Source organism: Thunnus albacares, chromosome 15, assembly GCF_914725855.1.
Source record: "Thunnus albacares chromosome 15, fThuAlb1.1, whole genome shotgun sequence".
NCBI classification, from domain to species: Eukaryota; Metazoa; Chordata; class Actinopteri; order Scombriformes; family Scombridae; genus Thunnus; species Thunnus albacares.
The window spans coordinates 14,637,276-14,661,687 of NC_058120.1; the positions used below are offsets into that span (position 1 = coordinate 14,637,276).

The window sequence follows — 24,412 nt, forward strand, 5'->3', positions numbered from 1 at the left end:
CTGTGTATCACACCTCAGCCCAGTTTCATTGAACCCGAACCCTCACAGATCTAAGATGACCTGACCTGCTAGATCACGCCTTTGTCACGCCTACAATATGTTAATACAAGACAAACAACCTAATCATATCTCACTGAATCAAAACCAGGCACATGTAGCCTGGTGACACATAATGCTGATACATATCTCACTTTCAGTGAAAGTTTAAGTTTCAGTTCTTTCGTTTTTTGTTCTGTTTTATCATCTGGTTTCACATTCTTCACACTCAATCTTTGCTCTGAGGGATTTTCTGAAGATATGTGTCAGCAGTATAACAGCACAGGAGCGTCACCCATCTGATAATTTAATGTTCAAATATTTTTTGTTTTTTTTATGTATTTCCCGCACAATACCACTAGTGAGTTTATAGAGACAGCATGCACCGTCAGGCACCCCATAACCGAAACGTTGTGTCTCTAATAAACTCGCAGCAACTTAAATAACAAAAATGTTAGAGGGCTGAACAACTTGACGACTATAAATTCTAGTTTAAGTCATTTTGGTGACAGATCTCTTCTTCAACTACATTTCAAACACATAACCTGCCAGCTGCTTCAGTCGGGAAGTCAATGCGGAAGATAATAAACCTGGTACAGTTGTGAGTGAGTGCGCCGGCGCGTGCTCGTGTGCGTGTGCACGGTAAAACCACGCAGACGCTCGAGCCACGCCACCACCATCAGAGAGGGGTTCCCCTAACCGACAGCACGCAAAAAGTAAAGAGGCTGACGGAGGCATTTTAAGTGACAAATCTCGGAAAAGAAACAACAAGGAAGTGCAGAGTGAACACCAGAACTCACGACGGGCTGCGTCTGAACTCTCTGGAAGTGAAATGATTTGATCTGAAAGCTCTCGAGCTGTAAGAGAAGCGGCGTTGCGCATCTCGTCGTGCGCCCTCACGGCGGATTCAGGGCTCCAATGCCCAAAGAGTGCAGAAGGAAGACTTCCAAGGACCTCGGGCTCCCTGGGACTGGTATAAACAACGAGGGGTCTCGTTTAGAGCGAAGACCAGCCGGGAAGTCAACCAAGATCTGCGATGAGCTCATTCAAAAAGCCGCTCAAGTCGCCCCTTCGTCCGCAAGCGGAGCGCCGACGGTGATGGACGCGCGCCGGGTACCGCAGGTTACCATCACCCCGGAGGGAGGCGGCTCCTCCCGGGAGATGCAGCAAGAGGACTGGGATGATGCGGTTGACGGCAGCCTGCGCAGGAAACTGTCCAACTCTTCCATCTCCTCTACAGGCTCCTCTGTTGTGGAGTCCGAGGATGACTTACTCAGTGACAACGAGAGCAAAAGTAAAGGCATCATCACTCTAGAGCATCTGGTGGACACTGGAGAGGTGAGTAAACTGCAAAGACATCAAGTTTTATTGCAAGAAGGCAATAAGTGGTTCTCAAAGTTGATTTTCCATGGAGGGGTCATAGACAGGGTTTCTGTGGGGTCACCTTTATTTGATTTTATGGTATTTTCCTATAACAGAATATATAAAATAATTCAATACACTCTTTTGCCTCTACTTTCTGCTATGTAATGCATTACTAAATCAACAACAGCTGAAATTGGCAGTGGTTCTTGACCTCCTGTGTATCTTTGCAAGTCTGCATCTTCTACAATAAGCCAGTTACAGTATAGGTCTAATAGCTGATGCTTTGAAAACAATAAACAGTGAAGCACAGCAGCACATAAACAACAGTGAGCACTCAACTTCCTCACGGGAAGACCAGTGGGATCACTTTGACTTCAAAGAAGGGGCATAGTTACAGAGTGATAACAGTGTTAGTATTTGTGTAAAGTTTGTAGATTCCCCATAAGAATGTGTAAGTGAGCTCTCCAGTAAAGACTCCTCCTGGGAAATTAGTCACTTCCACATTTCAGAGGGTTTTTTTTTCTCCTGCAAATCTGTTTTGTCCTCATGTTGTTTTGAGATCTGGGAAATTTCATTCGTCAGATGCAGTGATCAGACTCATATGTTAATTCGCTCTCATCAGTTTGAGATCATGTAAAAAAAAGAAACGTTTGACAAGCTTGAGGATTGATGCTACAGAGAGTGCAGGATAATCTTCAGGTAATTTGATTGTGCCCATTGAAATCACGTTATCTCTCCTTATGTTTAATGGGTTATCAAAACCTTTCACATCACCTTAATGATCCCGGCTGTTGCATGAAAAAATCGAAGCGAAGAAGCTGTTAAACCTTTGTTGTGACATATTATCGACCACATGGTGCATATATGACAAATAAAACACAGCAGCTTTAATGATTTAATGACTCAAAAACCACAAACATCCTCTTTCTTAGTATTCTTTGAGCCATCTGCTATATTAATAATCATGTTTTTTGCACAGTAGTGCACAAAATATGCACATTGAAAATAATAGAGATGCATCTGTTGCATGTCAAAAACAAGTCATTAAATTGGTATTTTGGAACTGTAAGTATGACCTTTGACACTATGCTTCCCTCCTTCAGTACACACACACACTAGTGTTGAATGACTGGCCTTTAGCTCAATAGATGCTGACGGTGGAAATTTGTTTGCCTTTGACATTCTTGGCTGATAAAACTCTTCTTGGGGCAGACAAGTCTCGGTCTGACTGAACATGCTCGTATATGCGTTTGAATAGCGCTGTTTACCTCTAATGATATTTGCTTCCTTTCAAAGAGAGGAAAAAAATGTTTCTGCAGCTTTTAAAGCTTTAAAATAATCTTTCCATGTGAATTGTGGGGAAGTGTGATCGTAGTGAGTCACCTTAGCGTTTCTGCCCTTTAGTTAACAACATAATCTGCTTTTTGTCTACACTGTCACCACATTAGACTTTGTTTCAGACTATCATGGGGTGTGTGTGTGTGTTTATGGTCTTATCGCTTCTCTTTGCCTTCGCCATACAGGATCTGTGGCTGTCACTTTCTTTCAAACAGACTGAATACACATTGCTTTTTAAGCCTGTGCCTTCATGTGAAGGAGAGTTTAGCGTAGCTGAATGTAACATTGTCCAATCAAGTCATTCTCAGTGTGAATTCTTTCCTAAACAGAAGCTCTTTCCAGCCACTTTATTTTGCTCTTTTGGACATTGTAATTTAAATGGAAATATGTTGATCACGTCAGCCCACACATCAGCCCACACACATACACGCACACACACGCACACACACAGACACAGTAAGGCAAAGGCTAACATGTCATTGTGTAATGATGTTTTTTTGTGGTCAGTCGCCAATTTGAGCCTTGTCCTTTGACATTTAACAAAGAACCACTTCAGGAAGTTAGAAACACTTGTGTATCGGCACTTAGCCTGTAGTAGTTCACACTTTAAAGCACTTATGACACAGATGAATTCCTAGTAGACAGTGCTTTTCTTGATGGAGATTCAAAACAGACAAACAGGCTCATCATTGCAGCAGGATTAATTTGTTAAATCTCGCTCTGGTTTATGCATTAGCGCTTCAAGATGACAATACAGCTGCACGTGGAAGACGTGTGCTAGCTGGCCAACAAAACCAGTCTGTCTGAGTCACGTCATGTCAGCATTGTTCTAATCACTCCCTGGAAATGTCTTGGAAATGTTGTTGCTGTTGACTACTCTGGCTGCTCAGACCAGCACGGTTTTGTGTCAGCTTGTCAGGGCAGGTGCTACAAAGAAATGGAGTCTCTGGCAGAGCAGAGAGCAGGGTGTAGGGTGCTGAGGAAACCAATCAGAAAGCAAACATTTTGTCTGCTTGAAATATTCAGCTCCTTTTAAGACTGCAACTAACGATTATTTTAACTATTCCCGCAATTAACTGATTACTTGTTTGACCTATAAAATGTCAGAAAATGGTGAGAAATGTCAATCACCGTTTCCCAAAGCTTTGTTTTGTCCCAACTAACTGTCCACAACCCATCTTCATCTTCACTATAATAAAGAATTAAAGAAACTAGAAAATATTCATATTTAAGAAGCTGGAACAAGAGAATTTGGCCATTTTTCCATTAAAAATGACTCAAAATGATGAAGCCATTATCAAAATAGTTGCTGATTAATGTTCTGTTGATCGACTAATCTTTGCAGCTCTAGTTTCTTTTAATTTGTGTCCTGTTATTTAAGTTCTAGCTTGAGAGTGAAACCAGTATTATTGCAAGCATTATCAATACAAAGTCTTGTGGTTTCTGTCATCAAGGTTGACCATGACACCGCGGTCAGACTATGTTTGAAATATAAATATTGTCCAAAGAGCTGCAGGGTTGTTATGTTGCTGTGTTGTCGAGGTGTTCCTTTCCCTCTCAGTCTGTGGATAAATAACTCTACTGTATTTCAATCAAAATCCACTCAAGTTGTAGTTGATATGTGCCTCGCCATATTTGCTTGCAATAAGTAAGCCAATGATTTGCCCTGTGTGGAAGTCTGACACCTTTGCTGTGTGATATTATCAGTAAACAAGACGCACTAAGTGAAGCATATCGCCTGACATTTAAGAGAGACTTGGCTGGCTGCTGCAGAGTTCTGCTATTAGTGTGAATGATGAACTGCGAAACACACACATGAGCTCAGTGTTCACTAACACAAGAGTCCCTGTTTCATTTCCTGTTTCAATCAGAGCATGCAGAATGAAATGACCTCTTCAACACCTAAAGACAGGATCTAAGAACACTGGTTTTGCTTTCCAACGACTGAGAATGAGTTATTTGGTTTATTTTGCATTTGAGCTAAGTATGTGTCATTTGAGTTTTTTTTTTCTGGGAGGGAATAAAACAGGCAGTTCCCCATAAGTGTGAAGCACTGCTGTGTCTCTGTGAAATATACAAGCTGTTACTGTGTTTTTCTGTGTGTGTGTGTGTGTGTGTTTGTGAGGTAAGAAAGGGAGAGAAAGAAGGAGAAAGGGTGGGAAAAAGGAGTCCTTGAACAAACAACCATAAAAAATAAACATTTCTGCAAAGAAAAGATAATTTGCTCCCTCAGTCATATTTTTTCTTTGTTCAGGATTCAGTGTGGACTTTGTTTGCCGCAAACAATCATATGACACAAAGAAAATTCAGAGTTGAGAGGGCAGTGTCACCCTGGGTTATTTGGCAGCAAACCTTCAGATTTGTCTGTAAATTATGTCAATGTTAGAGTGTGAAATTCTCAATCCTATTTGAGTATAAAAGCAGGAACTTTCCTGTATAACCAAAAAATGTCAAAATCATGGTCCTGCTCCTAATTTTAGGCTTCTCTCTGTGTGAATCCAAGTTATGAGCCCACCATCGCACCGAAATGGAGGTGCTGAATAGAGATGTTGAGTGCAGATATGAGTTTCCACAGAAATGGCATTTAGCTGACCTACATCAGAGGTTTCCCACAGTGGAAAATCAAACCCTGGCATCAGATTTACCGGGTAGAATAGCTTATGTAATCAGATTCCTATTCAGACAGTATAGAGTGGACCTAGGTCGGTGACCTGCATTATCTCTTCCTGTTCATCAGATAATTTATGTGAACAACGACACACGGATACACCCAAAACTTGAAACAATGCTTCACTTTAGTACATTACAATTGATTAGATTTAGATCATTTAATTTCCTCTGTTGTATTCTATTCAATTCTGTTTGTATTTCTTCATCAGAGCAAGCCATGGTGGAAGTTAAAGACCATCGTCCACTGGCCCTTCAGTGCTACGCAGAGGAGAAAACTAAACTGGGTGCAGCTTGCTGGGCATAAAGGTATGACCTGTTCAGATCATCACTGTTTGTGATGAAATCTAATGTCCTGTTTCACTTGTTGCCTCTACTGTGAGTATTTGGTGTGCAGTCTTTAACATAAAGTAAGATATTTGTTTTTGGTCTTGTTGTATGATTTTTGTTGTGTTGTGTCAAATTTTCTTTCTACAGCTTTATGAAATAAGAACAAAAGAGGGTCATAGATCAGACATTAAAAAAACACTTGCTGTCATAGATGCTTGAAGCTTGGCCTGTTGTTTTACCACTGCTGCCCTGCACAGGACGCAAACATTGATTGATTTGTAAGAAGGAGAAGTTGCTGGAAGTCAGAGCCAAAATTTCCCTCTAATCCTCAGATTTAGGATCATCGCCTGATAAAAACATTAGGGTATCTTTAAAATGCTGAGGCATTTTCTTACATCTGGTGCTCTTGAGTGCTCGTACAATAATGCCTTTATCTCACCTCAGGTAACTTCAAAGCAGCAGATGAGGGCACTATTCTGAAGAAGTTCTCAGAAAACGAGATGCAGTGTTTTGAGAAGCTAAAGGGTGACGCGCTGCTCTCATTTGTACCCGGTTACCATGGCGTTGTGGAGAAAGACGGAGAGTCTTTCCTTCATATGACTGACCTGCTAGCGAATTTTGACCTTCCCAATGTCATGGACTGCAAGATGGGAATTAGGTAAGGAAGTAAGGTATTTATTTGCTATGATAAATATTCATTTTTTTATGTTTAATTTCTTTGTATGGATTTTGATTAGTTAATAATCTAAAATCTTTCATACACGTGTTTCATTTCTTTGTATTTTATTTCTTCTACACTAAGTGCAAATTTAAAATGATCATGTTAGATAATTACAATATCCTTGTTTATTTATGTATTTGCTGTTTATATTAATGTTTAATGCTGTTATTCTGTTGAAATGGATTAATGAGACATGTGCAGACTGGTGACAATGCGTGCTGTCTAAAGCATTTTTGCTCTACAAGGGAACACCTGTTGTAACTGCAGGCTATATGCTTGGCTTCCTGCCACAGCGGGCGGGGTGCCTCACTGTATCATGCACACAGACACAAATACACATGCACATATGCACAAAACTCACACACACATGATAAAACACACATAAACAAATCACTTTATTTGTCTAATCTATGTCTGTATTTCTGAAGCTACATACACACACACACACTCACACATTCAGGGTGTCCCTGGAGACTCCCCTTTGTCAAAAACACTTCTAACCACAAAGTTGCAAAACCGCTAACTTGCACAAACACACACTGAGACTTTCACATAGTTAAACTCTGTGCTCTGGAGTCTCCTCTCAGCTTCCCTCTTCAGCACAGAGGAAGTGCAGCTCACAAACTGAAACTGAAATTTTCATGTTTGTCCATAACTGCCTAATATAAATAAGCCAAGTGTGAACGTACATTACTCTACTGTTCAACAGAAGTGGATTCTTGTACAGAGTGTTGCTCTCAGCCGTGCAGTTCATTAGTGGTATCTTTATGCAGTGCTTGTGTCTTCTCTTCCTTCTACTCTGGTTCTTAGTTCAGCAAAAGAAAGTCTATCCTCCTTCTCTTAATGAGAACTGAAAATGTTGATTTTGTAGCAAAAAGTACTTTTTATATTCTTAACAAAGCACCATTTAATTTTTTAATCCAATGCAAATATACTGAAGTCACTTTGGCTTCATAAAAAGAACAGCATGAGTCTGTTAACTATGTGTCTTGCATGTTGATAACTTGAGGTGTGAATACAAGACAAACCCTGAAAGTAAACAGCCATTCCTGTTCATGTGAATGCAGATCAAATACAAATACAAAGATACAATGCAGATGTAAAAATACAGCTCCTGCACCTGAAGGATTTAGTCATCCTCCTTCTGTTTCAGAACCTACTTGGAGGAGGAGCTGGTGCGAGCGCGGGAACGGCCCAAGCCGAGGGAGGACCTGTATAAGAAGATGGTGGAGGTAGACAGCGAAGGGCCAACCCCCCAGGAGCATACCCAACGTGGTGTCACCAAACCTCGCTACATGCAGTGGAGGGAGACGATGAGCTCCACCAACACCCTGGGCTTCAGGATAGAAGGGATCAAGGTAGAGGGAGACAGAATATGGGGAGTGATATGCCACTTACCCACAATGAAAGTGTTAATAACAGGATAATTATAGTGTAAAGCTAAGGAAAGCTTGTTTATGACGGGATGATTTCTGGGGTGAGGTTAAATATGAATGAAAACACACTTACACAGTTAATGAAGCACTAAAAACATAGAATTGCACTATTCTGCTCTATTCAATATTTTTAGTTGAACAATGGGTTAAATGACTGTGTGTAATGCGATGAAGATTGCTCATAAGGATAAACCCGCCCATGCTTATCACTCTGTGCTCCAGTTCCTTGAAAGTTTTAATGTCTTTCAGCTTATTGTTTTGGTTTTACGCCAGCAACCTTACTGTTTTGACTCAGTCCCACAGTTCTAACCTGTCATTTTTGGCTGCAGCAGCCAGATGTGAGAAAGCCACAAATTAAGGGTCTAGATGGTGAACACAGTGGAGCAATTAGCAGCTAAAAAAGCCAGATATTTTCCATCAGGAGTTTGCAGAATCTAAAACAAAGTTAAAAGAAGAATGAGTTTTGAAATTAAATTTGTTTGGTGGCCAGAGACACAACTCCAAATTAATACTAATGTTTCTATGTGTCTACTGGATGCATAAATAATTTTTATAAGGTGATTACATATCAATGTTTTGTTTACAGATTGCCCCCAAGTGGCCAAATATATCATTGCAGGTTTAAAGAATGCATATAAATGCAGTCAAATCAGAGGTACATTGTCTGCCTATGTCTTGACCTGTGCTGCAGAGTCACAAAATGCTAAAATGTATTGTATGTTATGAGAAATACAACACATGCACAAAGCTTAAGTAAAAGACCTGGTTTAAAGTCATTTTATTGTTCGATCTTCTTATTCAGTCCCTTTCTTCTCTTCAGAAATGTGATGGCACATGTCGAACTGACTTCAAGAAAACCAGATCAAAGCAGGATGTCATCCTGGTGTTCAAAGACTTTGTTGGAGGGAACATCGACATCATAGTACGTGGCAGCCAGTCATCCTCTGCACATACACAGTACATACCCATGCATGTATGGACAAACAGAAAACACACTGTTCTGTGCATACATACAGAGCAAACTTCCAGGCATTACCTGAAAGGCTACACAAACATGCCAGATCAGTTTGGCCTCACATCCGTGTACATTCATGTAATTATTTTGTGTATTCAGTGTTTACATTTGAAGAAGGTTGAAGCTAGTCTAATGATGAATAAAAACAGCTTGAAGGTGTTTGAACTGCATAAGCAAACCGCATGTCACAAAGCAAATATTCACACCGTAATGCTGTTTGAGTTAGCTATTATGATGGGAGGTTCCCAAATATACACTGTGTCTAAACCTTTTAATGTTACAACATTATTAGTTAGATTCTAACTTCAGTTTAAATGCTATTTGAGATTAATGGCTTTAAAGTTCAGGTGATGTTAATATTTTACTATACATCCATCTCTGTTTCTGTATAACACAGAAGTCCTACCTGAGCAGACTGACGGAGATCCAGCAGGCCTTGAAAATGTCAGAGTTCTTCAAGCAACACGAGGTGATGACTAATTTACAGTTCATATGGGTGACAAATTAAAGGGAAAACAAACATTAACATTAAAAGTAAGGTCTTGAGCCAGGTTTTAGGTCAGGTTTTCCTATATATTAAGTGCTTTTGGACCAAACAGTTCTGGGGACTCCCTGTGAGGAACTACCCACAGGGAAGCTCCCTGGAAAACTACATACTTTCAAGGGCTTTTTTTCTGTTTGCATTCACAGCGCCAATAGCAACGCTGAAGTGACGTAAGCCGGCTGGCGGTTGGTATAGCAATGTCACTTCTGCGCAAGATAAAACAACAAAAAGATGGAGGATGCTAATCAGAGTTGTGTGTTGTGGGTTTCATGATAATAATGGAAAGGAGTTGGAAAGGAGATGAAAATATATATATGTATATGTAAATACATAAAAATGGTGGTTTCTGGAGCTGCATTGGCTCATGTGTTCGACCAATCACTGTACACTTACGTCACTCAGGGTTCCTCTTGTGTTGGGAGAGTACCTACCCTGAAGTAGGAGTTAGAAAAGTCCCTCAAAACGGCGTTCCCAGTTCCTGCACTGCAGACGCAGTAAAAAAGGGGTAGTTCCTCCAACAGTTCCTAGAAATGTGAAAAAGTTCCTGCAGCCCGAAAGCACCTATTGTCACCGTCTGCATATATGGATTGATAGATTGATAGAAGCAGAAGAAAGCTCAATATTAAACTCTTCTTATTTTCCTCAGGTCATTGGCAGCTCTCTCCTCTTCATCCATGACCACACTGGCAACGCACAGGTCTGGATTATTGACTTTGGCAAGACCACGACGTTACCAGAAGGCCAGACATTAAACCATGACATTCCCTGGCAAGAGGGCAACCGGGAAGACGGTTACCTGTGGGGGTTGGAAAACCTCATCCACACACTGGAGTCTGTAAGCTGTGAAGGGGGCAGCGAGGAAACCTTTTGCTCAGTTACCAAAGAAAATAGCCAAAGTACAGAAACAGATGGTCAGTGACCTTTGACTTATAGATGCGTGAAAGGAACTCAGACTGTTTTAATGGACACCACAGAGAGGTGTCACATATGCTTTGGGTGCTCTGTGAGCAATGTTAAAAAGAGGTTTTGTGTAGTCCAGGAAGAGCTCAATAAAGCTCATTAACAAAGTGCAGATATGACCAGAACCCACAGTAATCCCGGGCTCTGGTTTTTACCAATTTAAGGTACAAGTGACCATATTTGATACTAAACTGACAGAAAAGATATACAGTAACAGACACTGAACAGAGAGGAGGCAGCTTGTTACTGAATGACTGAGCAAATGAACTGACACTAATTCAGCTTCCTACAAAATGAGAAGAAGTGAAAGTGTAGGGATTCTGTATTTCAGTTTCAGGGACAAGATGTTACATGTCAAGGGAACGGTCGTAAAATCTGAATTAAAACAAGGAAAAAATGAGCAATCACAAATCACAGACCATATCCATTGAGCTTGTTTTTACATCTGTGAGTGTAATGTTGAAGTTTCTGTTCAATATGAAACTCCGACTGGCTCACAGACCTCAGTCACATGACTACATCTTAAAACACATGGTCATTACAGTGCTATATACTGCATAATGATTAGAGTGGATCATCCATTTTGCTGTTTGACAAACTGTCTTTCACTGTATATCAATTTATGTTTCTTTCACTGATTTTATTCTTATAATCAAACATGTAATTAGAGTAATTTCTTGTGTTGTTGCAGAACTTGTTGGATATAGATGCTGCTCTGTTTGTTAGAGCACATTTATTAGGTCTGGGTCATTATTGTAGCTCAGAATACAACATGTCAGTTTTTTTGCAAATGACATGAATGAAAATATGTGTGGAATTAAAAAGGGGAAAAAACTGTTGCTCGTATTTTCAATAGTAAGACTCTATTGCGGTATCTTAATATGTTAGCCAGAACACTTGTTTTTATTTTATAAGTGGGACAAAACTGTGTGTTACTGATCAAACCCACACAAATGAGGTCAATATATATGTTGATTTATTTGGGGCACAGTTAGGTTAGATGAAAGTGTAAAAGACAGCATATTGCATAGAATGTCTTTGCACTTTTGGTTGAGGCGTAACACCACCAGCTACATAAAGAATACAGAAACGTTTCAATGTGAAAAAAAAAAAAAAAATGCACCAGGCCGTAAAAAATATACACTGTGAGTAAGGTGAGGGTGATTTCTTCTTCCGTCCATTAAAACTCTAGAAGAAATTCCACAGTAATCAATTATTTCTAAATGGCACAAATGAGTCTTAAGAAAACTATAAGAGTAAGATGTACTTTAGTTATTTTCAAGTTGAGCAACCAAGAGAAACACTAACATCAGCAGGTCTGAGCATAAAAACATACAGTAAGCCTTCAGAACCCTTATATAAATTTAACCATTCACTTAACATATTCAAAAATAAACTATCAACATGTTTAGGCTCAAAATAAAGACACATATTGGACTACCAAGTCGATTAAATAAGAATTACCTAAAACATAAATACTGAATTGAATCTTTGATTAATTGTATAAGACTGAGACACCTGCAGCAGCTTGTTTGGTATTTCAGAGCTGAATACCTCCCCCTGCTGAGTAAACATAGGTACTACCAGCACTACATCCCTCGATGCAGTGCAGTGGCATCTAATGGCAGTGATCAACTACAAATACAGATCCATCATAAACATAAATGAATAAACAACTACAAATGCAATGGGGTTAGTCCAGTGTAAGGAAGTGAGTACAAAAATAGCAAATATTTTCACAGCTGCATGGTCATCATATTAGACTTGTACATGTATTATGAGACCTCCTGCAGTCCAAGTAAATATTGGGACACGGGGAAAGAAAGTCAGGAATACTCTGAATTATGCAAAGACAAATCAAGATCAATGTAAGCTAGTTTGGCAAAATAATTCTCAGCACAAGCTCCTATTACAGTATTACAGTATTATTACAGTATATACAAATATCCAGCCATAGATTTAAAGTCACAAGGAGTCAGTGCTTACAGTTCAACATCTTAAAGAAATAGTTGCGAATTTTCAAAAACATGCTTATTTGCTTTTGCTTTTGCTTTGCATTTGAAATGAGAAGATTGATACCACTCTGAACTACAGCTAGCAGCCAATTAGCTTAGCTTAGCACAAAGACTGGAAACAGGAGAAAAAAGCTAGCCTGGTTCTTTCCAAAGTTTGACGATCTGCCTACCAGCACTAATTTACACAGTACATTGTGTTTGTTTTAGTCCAGACTGAACTGTAGAAATGAGAAGTTGTGGTTTTACAGAGGGGTTACGTGCAGGACTATTTCTTTGCAGGGACACAGTGACTTGACATGCAACCAGGAAGTCATTGCGCCCGACATAGTAACTGACACACACACACACCCACCCTTTTAAAATCACAATTAAACACACAAGATATAACACATTTAATAGTAGGTGGATTTCGTTGTCTTCAGACAGAGCCCAGCTGTTTTCCCCTTGATTCTAGTCTTTATACTAAACTAAGCTAAGCTATTCATTTTATAGACATGACATCGATCTTGTCATCTGACTCTCTGCAAGACTACAAATATTGAACTATTCCATTAAGATCTTCTGCTGGTGCAACCTAAAGACACGACCTCCCTGGAGGGGAAATCTGGAGTGGTGCATGACATCACTTGCAACAACTGTGGGGAACACTGCTACATCAGTAAAACAGCAAAAGACCCTGGACAAGAGACTGAATGAACACTGGAAACAGACAAGTCCATTCACATCTGACACCAGAGACCATCCTTGAACAGAGAGAGGGATTACATTCTCCCCCCAGATACTGTACGACCACCTGTTACCACTTACATTTCCATACTTAGGCCACGTGATAACACACTAAACCATCTCTATGACAACTGAGGAGCAACTCCATCTGCTGAGGAAGGCCACAAGACATGTCTGAAAACTTCAGTAACACCAAGTTTTTTTTTTACTGCTGTTTCAAGCACAAGATCTATGTAGAAAAACTAGGAAAACATTTTCAGAAAATACATGTTATTGCAGTAAATTGGGAGGATGTGTGTTTTCACATTATCTGGGGAGAAAGCAAATCAGAATCACTTAAATGCACCGACTAGTGCCGCATGTTCCAAAAGTGAAAATGTGAAGATGAAACACATGAAAAGGGTTTTAGTTACTCTACATTCAAAAAACCTTTTTTGAATTTGTGACGTCTGAAATTAAAAGTTATAATAAAGCTTGGAGATTCTTTTCCCAATGGCTCAATATTTGTGGCTTGTTAATACTACAAATTCCAACCAATTGTTTACAATAATGCAACATATACTAAAGCTTTCAAGAAAGAAAAACAGAAAGGAGTCCAACCACAGCAGTGTTTTTTATGGCAGCTTTCACCAGTGTTGTAGACAGTGAGAAAGCGCAGGGCTGCATTTCGTCCAGTGTTTCAGGGTCAGTGTTCAGCTACCAGTGTACCAGAAGCCCAAAAGGCTCTGAGTCCAGGCTCTCTATCACAGTGCAGAGGAGTGTGTGTGTGTGAGTGTGTGTGTGTGTGTGTGTGTGTGTGTGTTCCAGCATTCCAGGAGCTCTAATAATTCGATGTGGCGCCTCTCACACCGTGGCAGAGGCCTGGTGGTCATGCTCTTCATTCCAGCAAACGCAAGTCTCAGTTTGCGTGTCCTACAGTGAAAAGGGGCTCCAGCTGACATTTTAGTTTTAATATCAGTCAAAATGTTTCTTAGATAGGAGTAACACTGAGGTCTTCTGACAGAGAAAAGCCTGAGTCTCGGTCACGTGTTGGTTTCTCAGCTTTGGTGTGTCTCCTCACGTCCTCGTGTCCGTAGCTGGCGTGACGCTTCAGCAGCAGCTTGGGCATACAAGATGAGGAAGTATGGAGGCCAAGTGCCAGTCCCAGGCTGGTCCCTGAGGAGACACTGGGGGCAGAGCTGGTGTTTGTGACGGCTTCTGGGGCTTTAGGCATAACCAAAGGTAGGCTCTCTGCCTCGTAGCTTTGCTCATCATAGGCGTAGTTGACGTTGCCACAGGGAAAACTCTGAAGCTTAGCCAGGTCCATGCCAGCTTTGGCAGTGGTGCCACCTGTTGGGCTCTTATGGGAGGAAGTGCTTGGAGCAGCTTGGCAGGAAGGATAGGGAGATGAGGAAGTGCAGAGACTGGAAGGGCTTAGGTGGGTACAGTTGGTGCTGTCACACCCAGCCTCGCTGCACTCTGAGGTTGTGTTGCAGGTCTGTGGAGCCTGTGTGTTGGAGGTGGAGGACGTGGAGCTTGAGAGTGGCATAGACTGAGTGTGAGCAAGGCTTTTCTTCCCTCTGAAGTTTTCTAAGACCCAGGAGCCATATGTGGGGTTCCACAGGTTTTTAGTTTTGTTCTTCAGCCTCTGGCTCCCTGAGGAGGAGCTGTTTCTGGAGCACGGCCGGTGGTGAGGAGGCTCAGGGTGGAGCCAGTGGCCTCCTGTGCACACACCTGGCACTGCCGCTGACAGCGCTAAACCGGGCGCAGGAACAGGCTCGGCCCAGGATGGCTCCAGTGCCTCGCGGCACGACATCACTTCGTGGTGAACAGGTTGGGTTCTCTGGAGGAGCAGGCGGGGTTTGGTGGGCTGTGGAGGAAGAGGGGTGGGACCCAGGCCCAGAGGGGAGAGACCCAGCTGGGAGGAGGCATCCTGGGAAACAGGGTGGGACACCAGGAGTGGAGAGAGGCTGGTGGGGGTGTGGTCAGAGGGACGGATTACTGTGCTGCCATCGTCCTCTGTGGTGGGGCCATATTCCACTGGTAGGGGTGTGTTGATCACATCTGGGTCCTTAAAAAAGGTAATTAAAAAAAAAAAGCAAAGAATTAATAAAAAACATATTTCAACATATATTTATGTAATAATAAGTGAAATTCTATGTATCTACAGACAGTTGTAATATAAAGAATACCTGAGTGCAGTAGTTGATTCTCTCCAGGATAGTTGAGAAGTTGGGCCGGTGTTCGGGACAGTGTTGCCAACACTGGGTCATGATCCGATAACTACACAGATACAGAGTCCAGACATATAGTTTAGGTCATATGTAACACTTATAACAAAGAAAGGAAGTTAAGATGAGTTTCGAAAAGTTCAAGCAAGTCCTGTTCAAAGGTGGTAGACCAAACTGATTCTGAGCTATTAGTTCCACAAGGATTTGTGGTGAAAAACAAGCAGGGGCTACTTTCTCCACTTTGGAATAGTTTTTCACAACATTTTATAAATGTATTTCTAATGTTAGCTTTGTCTCAAAAAAGACCTTTGACTCCACAAACTGAGGATCCATTTTGCATCATCACTGCATCCCATTTCAATAAGGAGCTGAAATAGGGACGTTAGACGTTAAGACATTTCCACTGAGAAAACCTGCTTCACACTGACGAAAACTCATGCGAGCCTGATTAAAACCATCCCAATTTGGCCCTGCTTGATGTTTACATTCAGACACATCTCAGTCAGTACTCACACAGGCCCTGGGCAGCCCTTGGGAGGGTCCATCCTGCCTCCGCTGGTGACAAACTCCAACACCTCCTGGTTTGTCTTACAAGGATACGGCATGTAACCGAGAGAGAGGATCTCCCACAGCAGCACCCCAAATGACCTGCAGGGGGAGACACAGATCAACTACTGAGCAGACTTCATCATGTTTGTCACATGCTGAAGTTCTGCTCTGGTGTTCCTCAGAATGAGAATAGCAGAATCATTATAGTAAATTGCACAAAAGAATACTCTAAAAAGCCAGAAATGCCATTTTGAGACTAAAAGCAGATGGTGAATTGTGAATGGTGAAAAAATTCACCTCCTTTGTTTCAAACAACAAACCTCCCCAGCAGTTGGTCATGTGGTTTTCCTTTTGGTGAAATGATTGTTTGTATCCTGCAGTTTTCTGACAGCTGAGTCCCACTTCTTTCTCATCAGCAGTTACAACAGTATGGTATACCAAGTTAGGCCAAAAAGTCTGAGTGCATTACCAGGAACTCTGATATATCCAAATAGAAAATGTTTATAGAAGACAGTTATATTTATATCGTTTTAAATCATTAAAACAATCTCCAATATCTTGTAAACTGTTCACTATAATCAGAGTTTATTGTGTCATTGTGACTGTTTGTTTGTATGACGTTCATTTTACAAGTTTCTGCAGAATTTGAGAATCCATATTATTCCAGCTCCATGTTAGAGTCTCCCTGATGGCGTTTACAATAACTCCCTTTACAAATGTTCTCACAGTGGATGTGATTTCTGGTAACTGTGGAGGGAAGGCCACACAAGCCAGCGCTCCTTGTTTTTTTCATTTGTTCTGGGTCACCAAGTTTGAAAATGATTCCACATCCACACAGCTTTAAGTCTGAAGGGACAAGGCCTCTCTGCAGAGCTCAGTGGTGACTTTTGGTCAAAGAGTAGCTCATGCTGATCTATGAGTTTTATTGACTGCTGTATAAATCCTTGCAGCTGTCTCATTAAAAATCTGATTGTGCCTTTTAAGTTCAAAATGTTAATCTGTTAACAAACTTTTCCTCCTGTCTAGTCCAATTTTGCTTTTTTTCTGGCCCAAGCTAAATATTTAACTTGTTTTGTCATAGAAGAAGTGGTTTGGAAATTCGCTACTCTCCCATTACAGCCACAGTGTGCCAATTGTGTTTTGACTGTACTTTTGCTAACAGTAGGAGGGCATTCTTTGTCCAGTTGGCTCTCTGTCTTGAATACAGATGCTGTTGTGTCTTGTAAAGATGTTCGCTTGAAACACTGTTCTTAGGATGTTGGGTTCTCTGTAGGTCTGCCTGGTTTTGTTTAAAATGTAAAAATGACTTGGTTTGCAAAAATGCTTGTGAAAATGTCTTCAGCTTGTGTTGTCCTGATTGCATCGCATCGCTTTCAAATTAGCTGCAATTTGGTGCTTTGATACTTTTTCACAACTCAAGAGAGCAATTTGGCTCTTTGACAAGGTTGGAAAATGGAAAATATTTTTCAATGCAAATCTGTTTTCAAATGTTAAGTACAGCATCTGGCATGGATGGGCTGTATTAGTTTTTTAAACTGAAACAGTTCCTCTTTGTGCACTCAGCCTTACTGTATATATTGTTTGAATTATTATTATTTGAATTTATATACCATGTATCAGTTTTGCAGGTGAAGATTCCCTCCATGAAGGCCTCAGGTGGCATCCATTTGACTGGCAGCATGGCACGGCCACCTTTCCTGTAATAGCTGGCTCTGGGAACGGAAAAGCATCGCTATGAGATTTAAGAATGTCCATTTATCATCAAGTTTAGAAGAAAAGGTAAATACCAAAAGGCCATGAACTCTCTAAGCAAATTTAGAATGTGGAGGAAAATTAGATTGCTTTTCAACTGGTCCCCCCATTTACCACATCAGCCCAGTGCTGCCTGGACTTCTGCTCCCATGAGACACATCACCGTAAATCATCTTGTGGGTTTTGCTATGTGAACTGCCAGCGAGACAGACAAACCTGTATATGTCTCGTGCCATGCCAAAGTCTCCAATCTTGGCAACTCTGTCTGGTCCAGGGCAGGTAAGCAGGCAATTTCTAGCAGCAATATCTCTGAAATACACAAGATTTGTTACAAATTGTAGCCTCACGATTGCACTAAACTCTCAAACTCACTAAAATAATTTACTGTATGACAAATAAAGCTCATAGTATGTTGGTTTATGAATACCAGGGATGCACCGATTTTTCAGTCCTGATACCGATACTGATACCTGGGCTTTGGGCATCGACTGATACCGAGTACTGATGCGATACCAGTGTTTAATTAATAAGCTGTATGCGTCACTGTGTGGAAGAGACTGGGATCATTTATGTGTAAGACAAAATCAGCCTTGACTTAAGCATTGTTTTCCTAACTTTGTAAAACAAAATTTAACAAATATATACATAGATATAAACTTACTGAATTGTTATTTATTAAAATAATGGTATCCGATACCTGATCCAGCTATTTGAGTCAGTATTGGGCCAATATCTGATATCAGTATTGGTACATCTCTAATAAATACCCATTTTATGATTTTTTTGAGAAATGGATTTAAAGATTTAGATCCAGCTTAAAAAATGGTGTGTTGTTGCTGCAAGAAGATGGTAATAATTGTATTTTTCAGTAAACAAGGTCCACTCACAGTGATGAACGCTCAGAAAATGTATCAAATGTTCTACTGATTATGCAACTGATGTAACTTCACCCAGATTTTTGTAATTTTTTTTAAATCAGATTTTCACACATTTTTAAATATTTTTTAAAAAGAAGAGATTTTTCGAGAAATTGACTTAAAATTTGTTTTTCCTGCTGCAAGAAGAGAGTCACAACTGTATTTTTCAGCAAACTAGGTCCACTCACAAAGAAAATGTATGAAATTTGCTGAGTCTAAAAAAAATACAGTGAAATTGCAGAATCATTGCCATATTTTTGTAATATTATTTTTTAAATCAGAATTTCACACAGTTTTAAGCATTTACAGTAAGAACAAATATACTCCTAGATTTGCCCGTGTGAAAAAAATAGTGGGACCTAATGAAGTGTTTTTGCCCCAGTGGCTGTGGCATCATTTCAGCCAAAATATTCTCTCAGCCGGAACTACACAATGAATCTTTTAATAACTCTCACAGTTGCACACTCAGCCGTAACAGTAGTAACATATTGTGTTTTTGTGCCTGGGTGGAAAAGTGGTTGTTCAGTGGTTGTATATTCAAATTGAACTCTTAGGCATAATAAGTGGGTGTGGATCCGAACCTGTGTATAAAGTGGTTCTCCTCCAGGTAGCGACAGCCACAAGCGATGTCTCTGGCCATCCGCAGCAGCTCCCGCATGGTGAGAGAAGTGGCTTGGCCCTGGATACAGCACAGTTCAAATTAGTGTGTGCCACACAAGCACACCTCAGACACACAAATACACAAATCAAGGTGTAGGAGAGACGTACAGCTCGTGGCCTGTTCTGTCTCAGGAAGCTCTTCATGTCTCCTCCAGTCATCAGCTCCAGCAGGATGAAGCGCGGCAGGATGTTGAGACTGACGCCGATGCAGCGCACAATGTTCTCATGGCTGAACTTGCTGCAAAGACAAACAGTGACAAAAATCTGGGTTAGCAAGTGTGCAATTTGTGTATGATGTGCTCTGCAGTACTACAAAATTGATGATGCACATTTGGATAAATGCATCCCAAATCTCCTGGCAATTAATGGAAGTTTATGAATGATAATACTATGAAGCAACCACAAAACAATTTCAAGCTTTAATCACTCCGTAAGTGAAATTTTAAGACACACAGGGACAGAATTGTCAGCATGATATAAGTTTTAAGCAAAAAAATCTGGATTTGTTGCATGCTCAGTTAGAAATATTCTCTCTGATTTCTCTGAATTTAAAATACTCTTTCCAATTGCTCTGGCAGATTCTGAGGAGTGCGACAATGACAATGTAAAAAGGGACCTTTCAACTTCTTTTTTTTGCTGACAAGCTTAAAAAAAAGCCATATCAGTTTCTTTTTCACAGTGGGATAAATTGAAAAGCTGATGGGAAGTCTAAAAGGATGATGTTTCACTTCCAGTTCAGACCTAATGGATTTTACTTTGCTCTTACATGGAGTTCTCCTGTGCTGGAAACACACTGTTGGAGTAATAGAGCAAAGATCAGAATCTAATCTGAAATAGGAAAGTTTCTCTGATCTTGATTAAGCCTTCGCTAAAAACATATCTCCAGTAAAGCACAAATGCCCAACAGATGTTTGGGAAAAAGACTGATTACTGGTATTTATCGACTAACATCACTCAGGTCATAAAATTAAATTAAATTAAGTGAATTAGAGTTATTTTCCGGAGATCAAAATATATCCCAGCAGACACGATAATCCTGTGGCGTTTTGACTAATTCGATGATAATTAGCTGAAACAACTTGTGTTACAGCTACTTGTGAGAGGCCGATACGCTACAATATGTAATGTATGTTACATTTTAGCACTGGTTAAACTTCAAGTTAAGTGTCACATCTCGCTCCAGCTGTTATTGTAACTCAGAAGAAAATGTTTAGCTATAAAACAAAGCCAGTTGCTGTCTGACAATGTGAGCACACTTTTTGTGTCTTCACACATGTCAGAAGGATGCGCCGGGTGAATCGATGAGTGAACTAAGTGATCTGGTGGTCATGATGTGTGTAATGGACACAGGAAGTGTAAAGCTGCATTAAGGTGCACCTCATAATCAGCGCCTCCATCAGGAAATCCATTTCATCCTGTTCAGAGCAGATTTCGGGAAGAGTCTGTGGAGCAGAGAGAATCAGAAAGCAGTTTGAGGTAAGCGTGTGCCTGTGTATGAATATAACCGACTGCCATTATCATGGGGCAAGACATCATTAGACGCAATCAGCAGACTACTGAAAAGCAGGCAAACCCATGTGGAGCACACTCAGCTTTTTCTTTTTTACACTTGTGTAGTTTATAAGCCTGAGCCGCCTGATGGCACTGACTGAACAAATTTCCATTGATCTTTTTCACAAATCATCAGTCATTTTGTGCAGTCACGCTGTATGTGATTTCATTTCATTACACAACAAACCACTGTATCACATTTTCATCTGGAGGAATAAGAAAAGCCAATATATGCATCACAAAAACCCATCTTGTTAAATCCTACATGCATGTGTGACCTTTAGATCAGTAGGAGCACCCCCGTGGAGTGTTGCTGAGTGGATTACATGTAATGAACATAACTCCTGGTGAGGTGCTCTCATCTAATATTTAGGTACAAGTTGTCCTTGTGTGCCTAACAGAATCCGAGCTGACCTTTATGGCCACCTGCATGGGACTGTTATCACCGCTCATTCCTAGAAGCTGCCCTTCATAGACTTCGCCAAATGCACCATGGCCAAGAGCTCTGCAAAAAATAAAGTGACAAAAGCAACAGTTTAGATGGAAACATCAGCACACAGGCACTCTGTGTAACATTAGTATTGACATTGTGTCCACGTACTGCTGTACCTAAGAAGCGTGATGTTCTTGCGTGGCACTTCCTTCAGCTCACTTAGCGACGCAGCCTTCCCTGCAAAGCAGTAATTCGGGTTGTAGTCGGTCATGATGGTGGAGGAGCGGATCTTACTCAGCTTGTACTCTGGACTCTGCAGACGCCCCCTCACTGCATGTAGATCGTTCTTCCTGCGGTACCACACTGGAGACAAAGTCAAGACAGAGACACAAACAAGATTGTTTCACTTCAAAGTCTATGAAATTTTAAATAATCATAACCCTGACTGATATCAGGACCCCACACAAGCAACTTCCTGACTCTCTGCTAACTGTAGGAGCGGTAACACAAGGAGGGGTCAAGCTGCATCAAACCGCTGGATGCTATATTCTCGATTGTAAAAAATTGAGAGTATTTGTCAAAAAAAAAAAGGTGCGCAGACAGTCATTTTGTTCTCAAGAAGACAAATCCTACCGCACACAAATATAATGTTTTGCACAATGCATGTGGGAATGTCCTCTCCTTGGTTACTGCTCCTAGACCAGTGAGTGCCAGTGAGTTTGGACTCACCCGCCGTGGAGGCAGCCCACGTCCCCGATGCAGGTTGGTAGTCTGCCAGGGAGGGGGGCGTTGCGTGCAGGTAAGAGGTGCCGTCGAGCCATCGCCCGGTGCAGATGCTAGGGACTCAGGGGGGGGTTGGGATCAGGGGAGGGTTGAGATGGAGGAGGAGGAGGAGGAGGATGAGGAGGAGGAGGAAGGGGTAGAGGAGGAGATGGGGCGCCCAGGGAACAGACTACCTCCCTGCATGGGGGAGAGCTCAGGTGAAGAGACACCATTAACCTGGAGGGTTTGCATGTGTATGTGTGTGTGTGTTTGTGTGTTTTGCTGCCTGATAAACCAGCTCTTGTTAAATACAAAACTTCCTCTTTTTTTTTAAAGGATAGCAAATGTATGAAATTAAACAAATATAATGGCATCAGTCGTTGTTTTAGTACTTGATTTATTCACTTTCAAATTCACACCATTACACTCAATGCAATTAGTGAAGAAGTCACTCTAAATACTTCATCCATTTTTCATAAAATAAGAGGTTTGCCCAAGTATGTTCTGCATAGAAGTCAGCTCAGTTTGCAATTATACAATGTCATGCAGTTGCAGTCATAATTAACAAAATAACCACCTTATGTCCAATTATTATCACTGACAATCTGCTGATTATACAGTGAATCTACTGTTCTGTATGTTCAGCTAAAAAGACTATTTATCTGATGACTAATATTTCAAGACCTTGCCGACCTGATCCCTAGCTAGCTGTCCTTTTCACTTTAATACGTTTTCTATTTTTATAAAAATACGACTGTCTCCTGAAAGGACAAAGCTCTCTAGAATAGCTCTCCTGTTTTAATAGTTTGCATCTGCAGGATTTATCACTGTTTCTCAAATTGTTCTAGTGCTGTACTCCACTCTGCTGTACTGTTGTAAAGAAAGCAATAGTGTTTTTCCAATAAACATTTACACATTTATATTAGCAACCATATCCAATATAAATATCATATCATATGATGGTGTACCACTAGTACTCATAAATGTTAATAAAGAATAAACCTCATGGATTGTCCACAATGGAAAAGAATCCACTTCTTTGGAGCATGAATGTTGGTCTAAATCTGCCAATTTGGTCTTTAAGATTTCCTGTTTGGATGAAACCTTCCAAAGGCGTCGACATTAGGGAAAAATACAGTTTCTTCACGCTGTTAGATTCACTTTACTTTCAGGAATGTGATATAATTGTGTGTGTGCTGGTTCAGTCAAAACTCAAACTGCTTTTGTCATGCCTGCTTTTCTTGTCAGACATTGTGCAAACCCCCAAGAGCTGAAAACGTAATTGATATTTTACAGGAAGTCAGCGCTATGCAGATTCCCTCCAGAGGCCTTCACACAATGTATAGATTCACCAAACACTGACTGTGGGAAAGAGAGATTGAGCAGCTTCCACAGCCGAGCTTCACTTAATATTCAGCGCTTTCAGTGAGCTGAAACTGACAAGGTTATGGAGAGGATGAGAGAAAGAGAGAGAATCTGCTGTGTTCAAACACATGAAACAGCACCTGGTGGAGAATCAGTGGGTCCAGCAAAATGTCAGGATTCCCTTCCCATTTCTCTGCAGCAGACGGTTGTGAAAAAGGTGATAAATGTGCAAAAAAGTATTGTTATCTGTATGATCCCTCACTGTCCTATATATAAACTGTATTTATGTAAAGTGTCTGTGGTTAATAGCAGCTTTTGAGACGAAGTTTAATACTAATGCAACATTATTAGCTAATGTTATAATCATAAAACATATTTTAATTAGATTATGGTTATTTATTATCCCTCAGTTGTCTTTCTTTCCTCTTTTCCTAGAGTGTATAATTGAAACTACAAAAACAGTTTAATTGTTAATTCCCTAATTGTTCCTACTTTAAGCCGTTTATTTGTGCAAGAATGATCAGTAAAGTATTTTACTGCATATCTGACAATCAGCTTGTATCAGATTACAGAAACACTGCAGACAACAGAGCAGATCTTTCAGAAACAGATTCCTACCCTCCTCCAAATACTCCATATCACAGTGCTTTGTGTAAATAGCATTTTGCTGTATCACAGCTGAAGTCATTCTGCTAATCCTAAGACTCTTATCATAAAGAATCAATGCCCACGGGTTCAAATAAACAAATTAACACTGTGCACATCCCAAAATGATCAAAATGACAATCTTCCATCACAGTTTTCTATATTCCCATATTGTTTGTACTGATCTTCTTTTCTTTATAATCATGACTGTTCCTATTTTTTCTTCCTTTCTCAGCCACTGAATCGCAATGCCTGACATTTACAGCTATGTAATCTCACTCATCAGAACACATCTCCAACTGAGAGAATCCTTTGAAACTTCCTAGTTAAATGTCAGACCTTTCTGCTTGTCCTTTTTATAGCCAAAGATGCATTTTCATATTAAATCCATACAGTGCCATTTCATGCCTCTATG

General features: G+C 40.5%; 2 protein-coding genes across 2 annotated transcripts in view; one reads left to right on the plus strand and one right to left on the minus strand.

The window, feature by feature from the left end:
- Positions 1-483: 483 nt before the first annotated feature.
- itpka (inositol-trisphosphate 3-kinase A) lies at positions 484-11,556 on the plus strand. The gene is made up of 7 exons (XM_044375253.1): positions 484-1,374; positions 5,619-5,715; positions 6,181-6,394; positions 7,611-7,815; positions 8,714-8,815; positions 9,306-9,377; positions 10,099-11,556. The coding sequence occupies exons 1-7, from the start codon at positions 955-957 to the stop codon at positions 10,369-10,371; spliced, it is 1,383 nt and encodes a 460-aa protein (XP_044231188.1). The 5' UTR covers positions 484-954; the 3' UTR covers positions 10,372-11,556.
- Positions 11,557-11,708: 152 nt separating this feature from the next.
- ltk (leukocyte receptor tyrosine kinase) overlaps positions 11,709-24,412 on the minus strand; it is a 63,472-nt gene continuing 50,768 nt past the window's right edge. The window contains exons 20-29 of the mRNA XM_044375252.1: positions 21,402-21,588; positions 21,207-21,297; positions 20,619-20,683; positions 19,350-19,479; positions 19,163-19,260; positions 17,881-17,973; positions 17,523-17,624; positions 15,877-16,011; positions 15,325-15,415; positions 11,709-15,203 (exon numbers count right to left, since the gene is read on the minus strand). Coding sequence (XP_044231187.1) covers positions 14,124-15,203; positions 15,325-15,415; positions 15,877-16,011; positions 17,523-17,624; positions 17,881-17,973; positions 19,163-19,260; positions 19,350-19,479; positions 20,619-20,683; positions 21,207-21,297; positions 21,402-21,588 — 2,072 coding nt within the window. The 3' untranslated portion in view covers positions 11,709-14,123. The remainder of the gene's footprint in view (positions 15,204-15,324; positions 15,416-15,876; positions 16,012-17,522; positions 17,625-17,880; positions 17,974-19,162; positions 19,261-19,349; positions 19,480-20,618; positions 20,684-21,206; positions 21,298-21,401; positions 21,589-24,412) is intronic.

What these genes read in the sequence shown, in the direction of transcription:
- itpka (XM_044375253.1), top strand. Translation starts at nt 955, where the DNA reads ATGCCCAAAGAGTGCAGAAGGAAGACTTCCAAGGACCTCGGGCTCCCT. An exon ending in GACTGCAAGATGGGAATTAG is followed by an intron (nt 6,395 to 7,610) that starts GTAAGGAAGTAA and finishes CTTCTGTTTCAG; the next exon opens with AACCTACTTGGAGGAGGAGC. An exon ending in TCAGGATAGAAGGGATCAAG is followed by an intron (nt 7,816 to 8,713) that starts GTAGAGGGAGAC and finishes TCTTCTCTTCAG; the next exon opens with AAATGTGATGGCACATGTCG.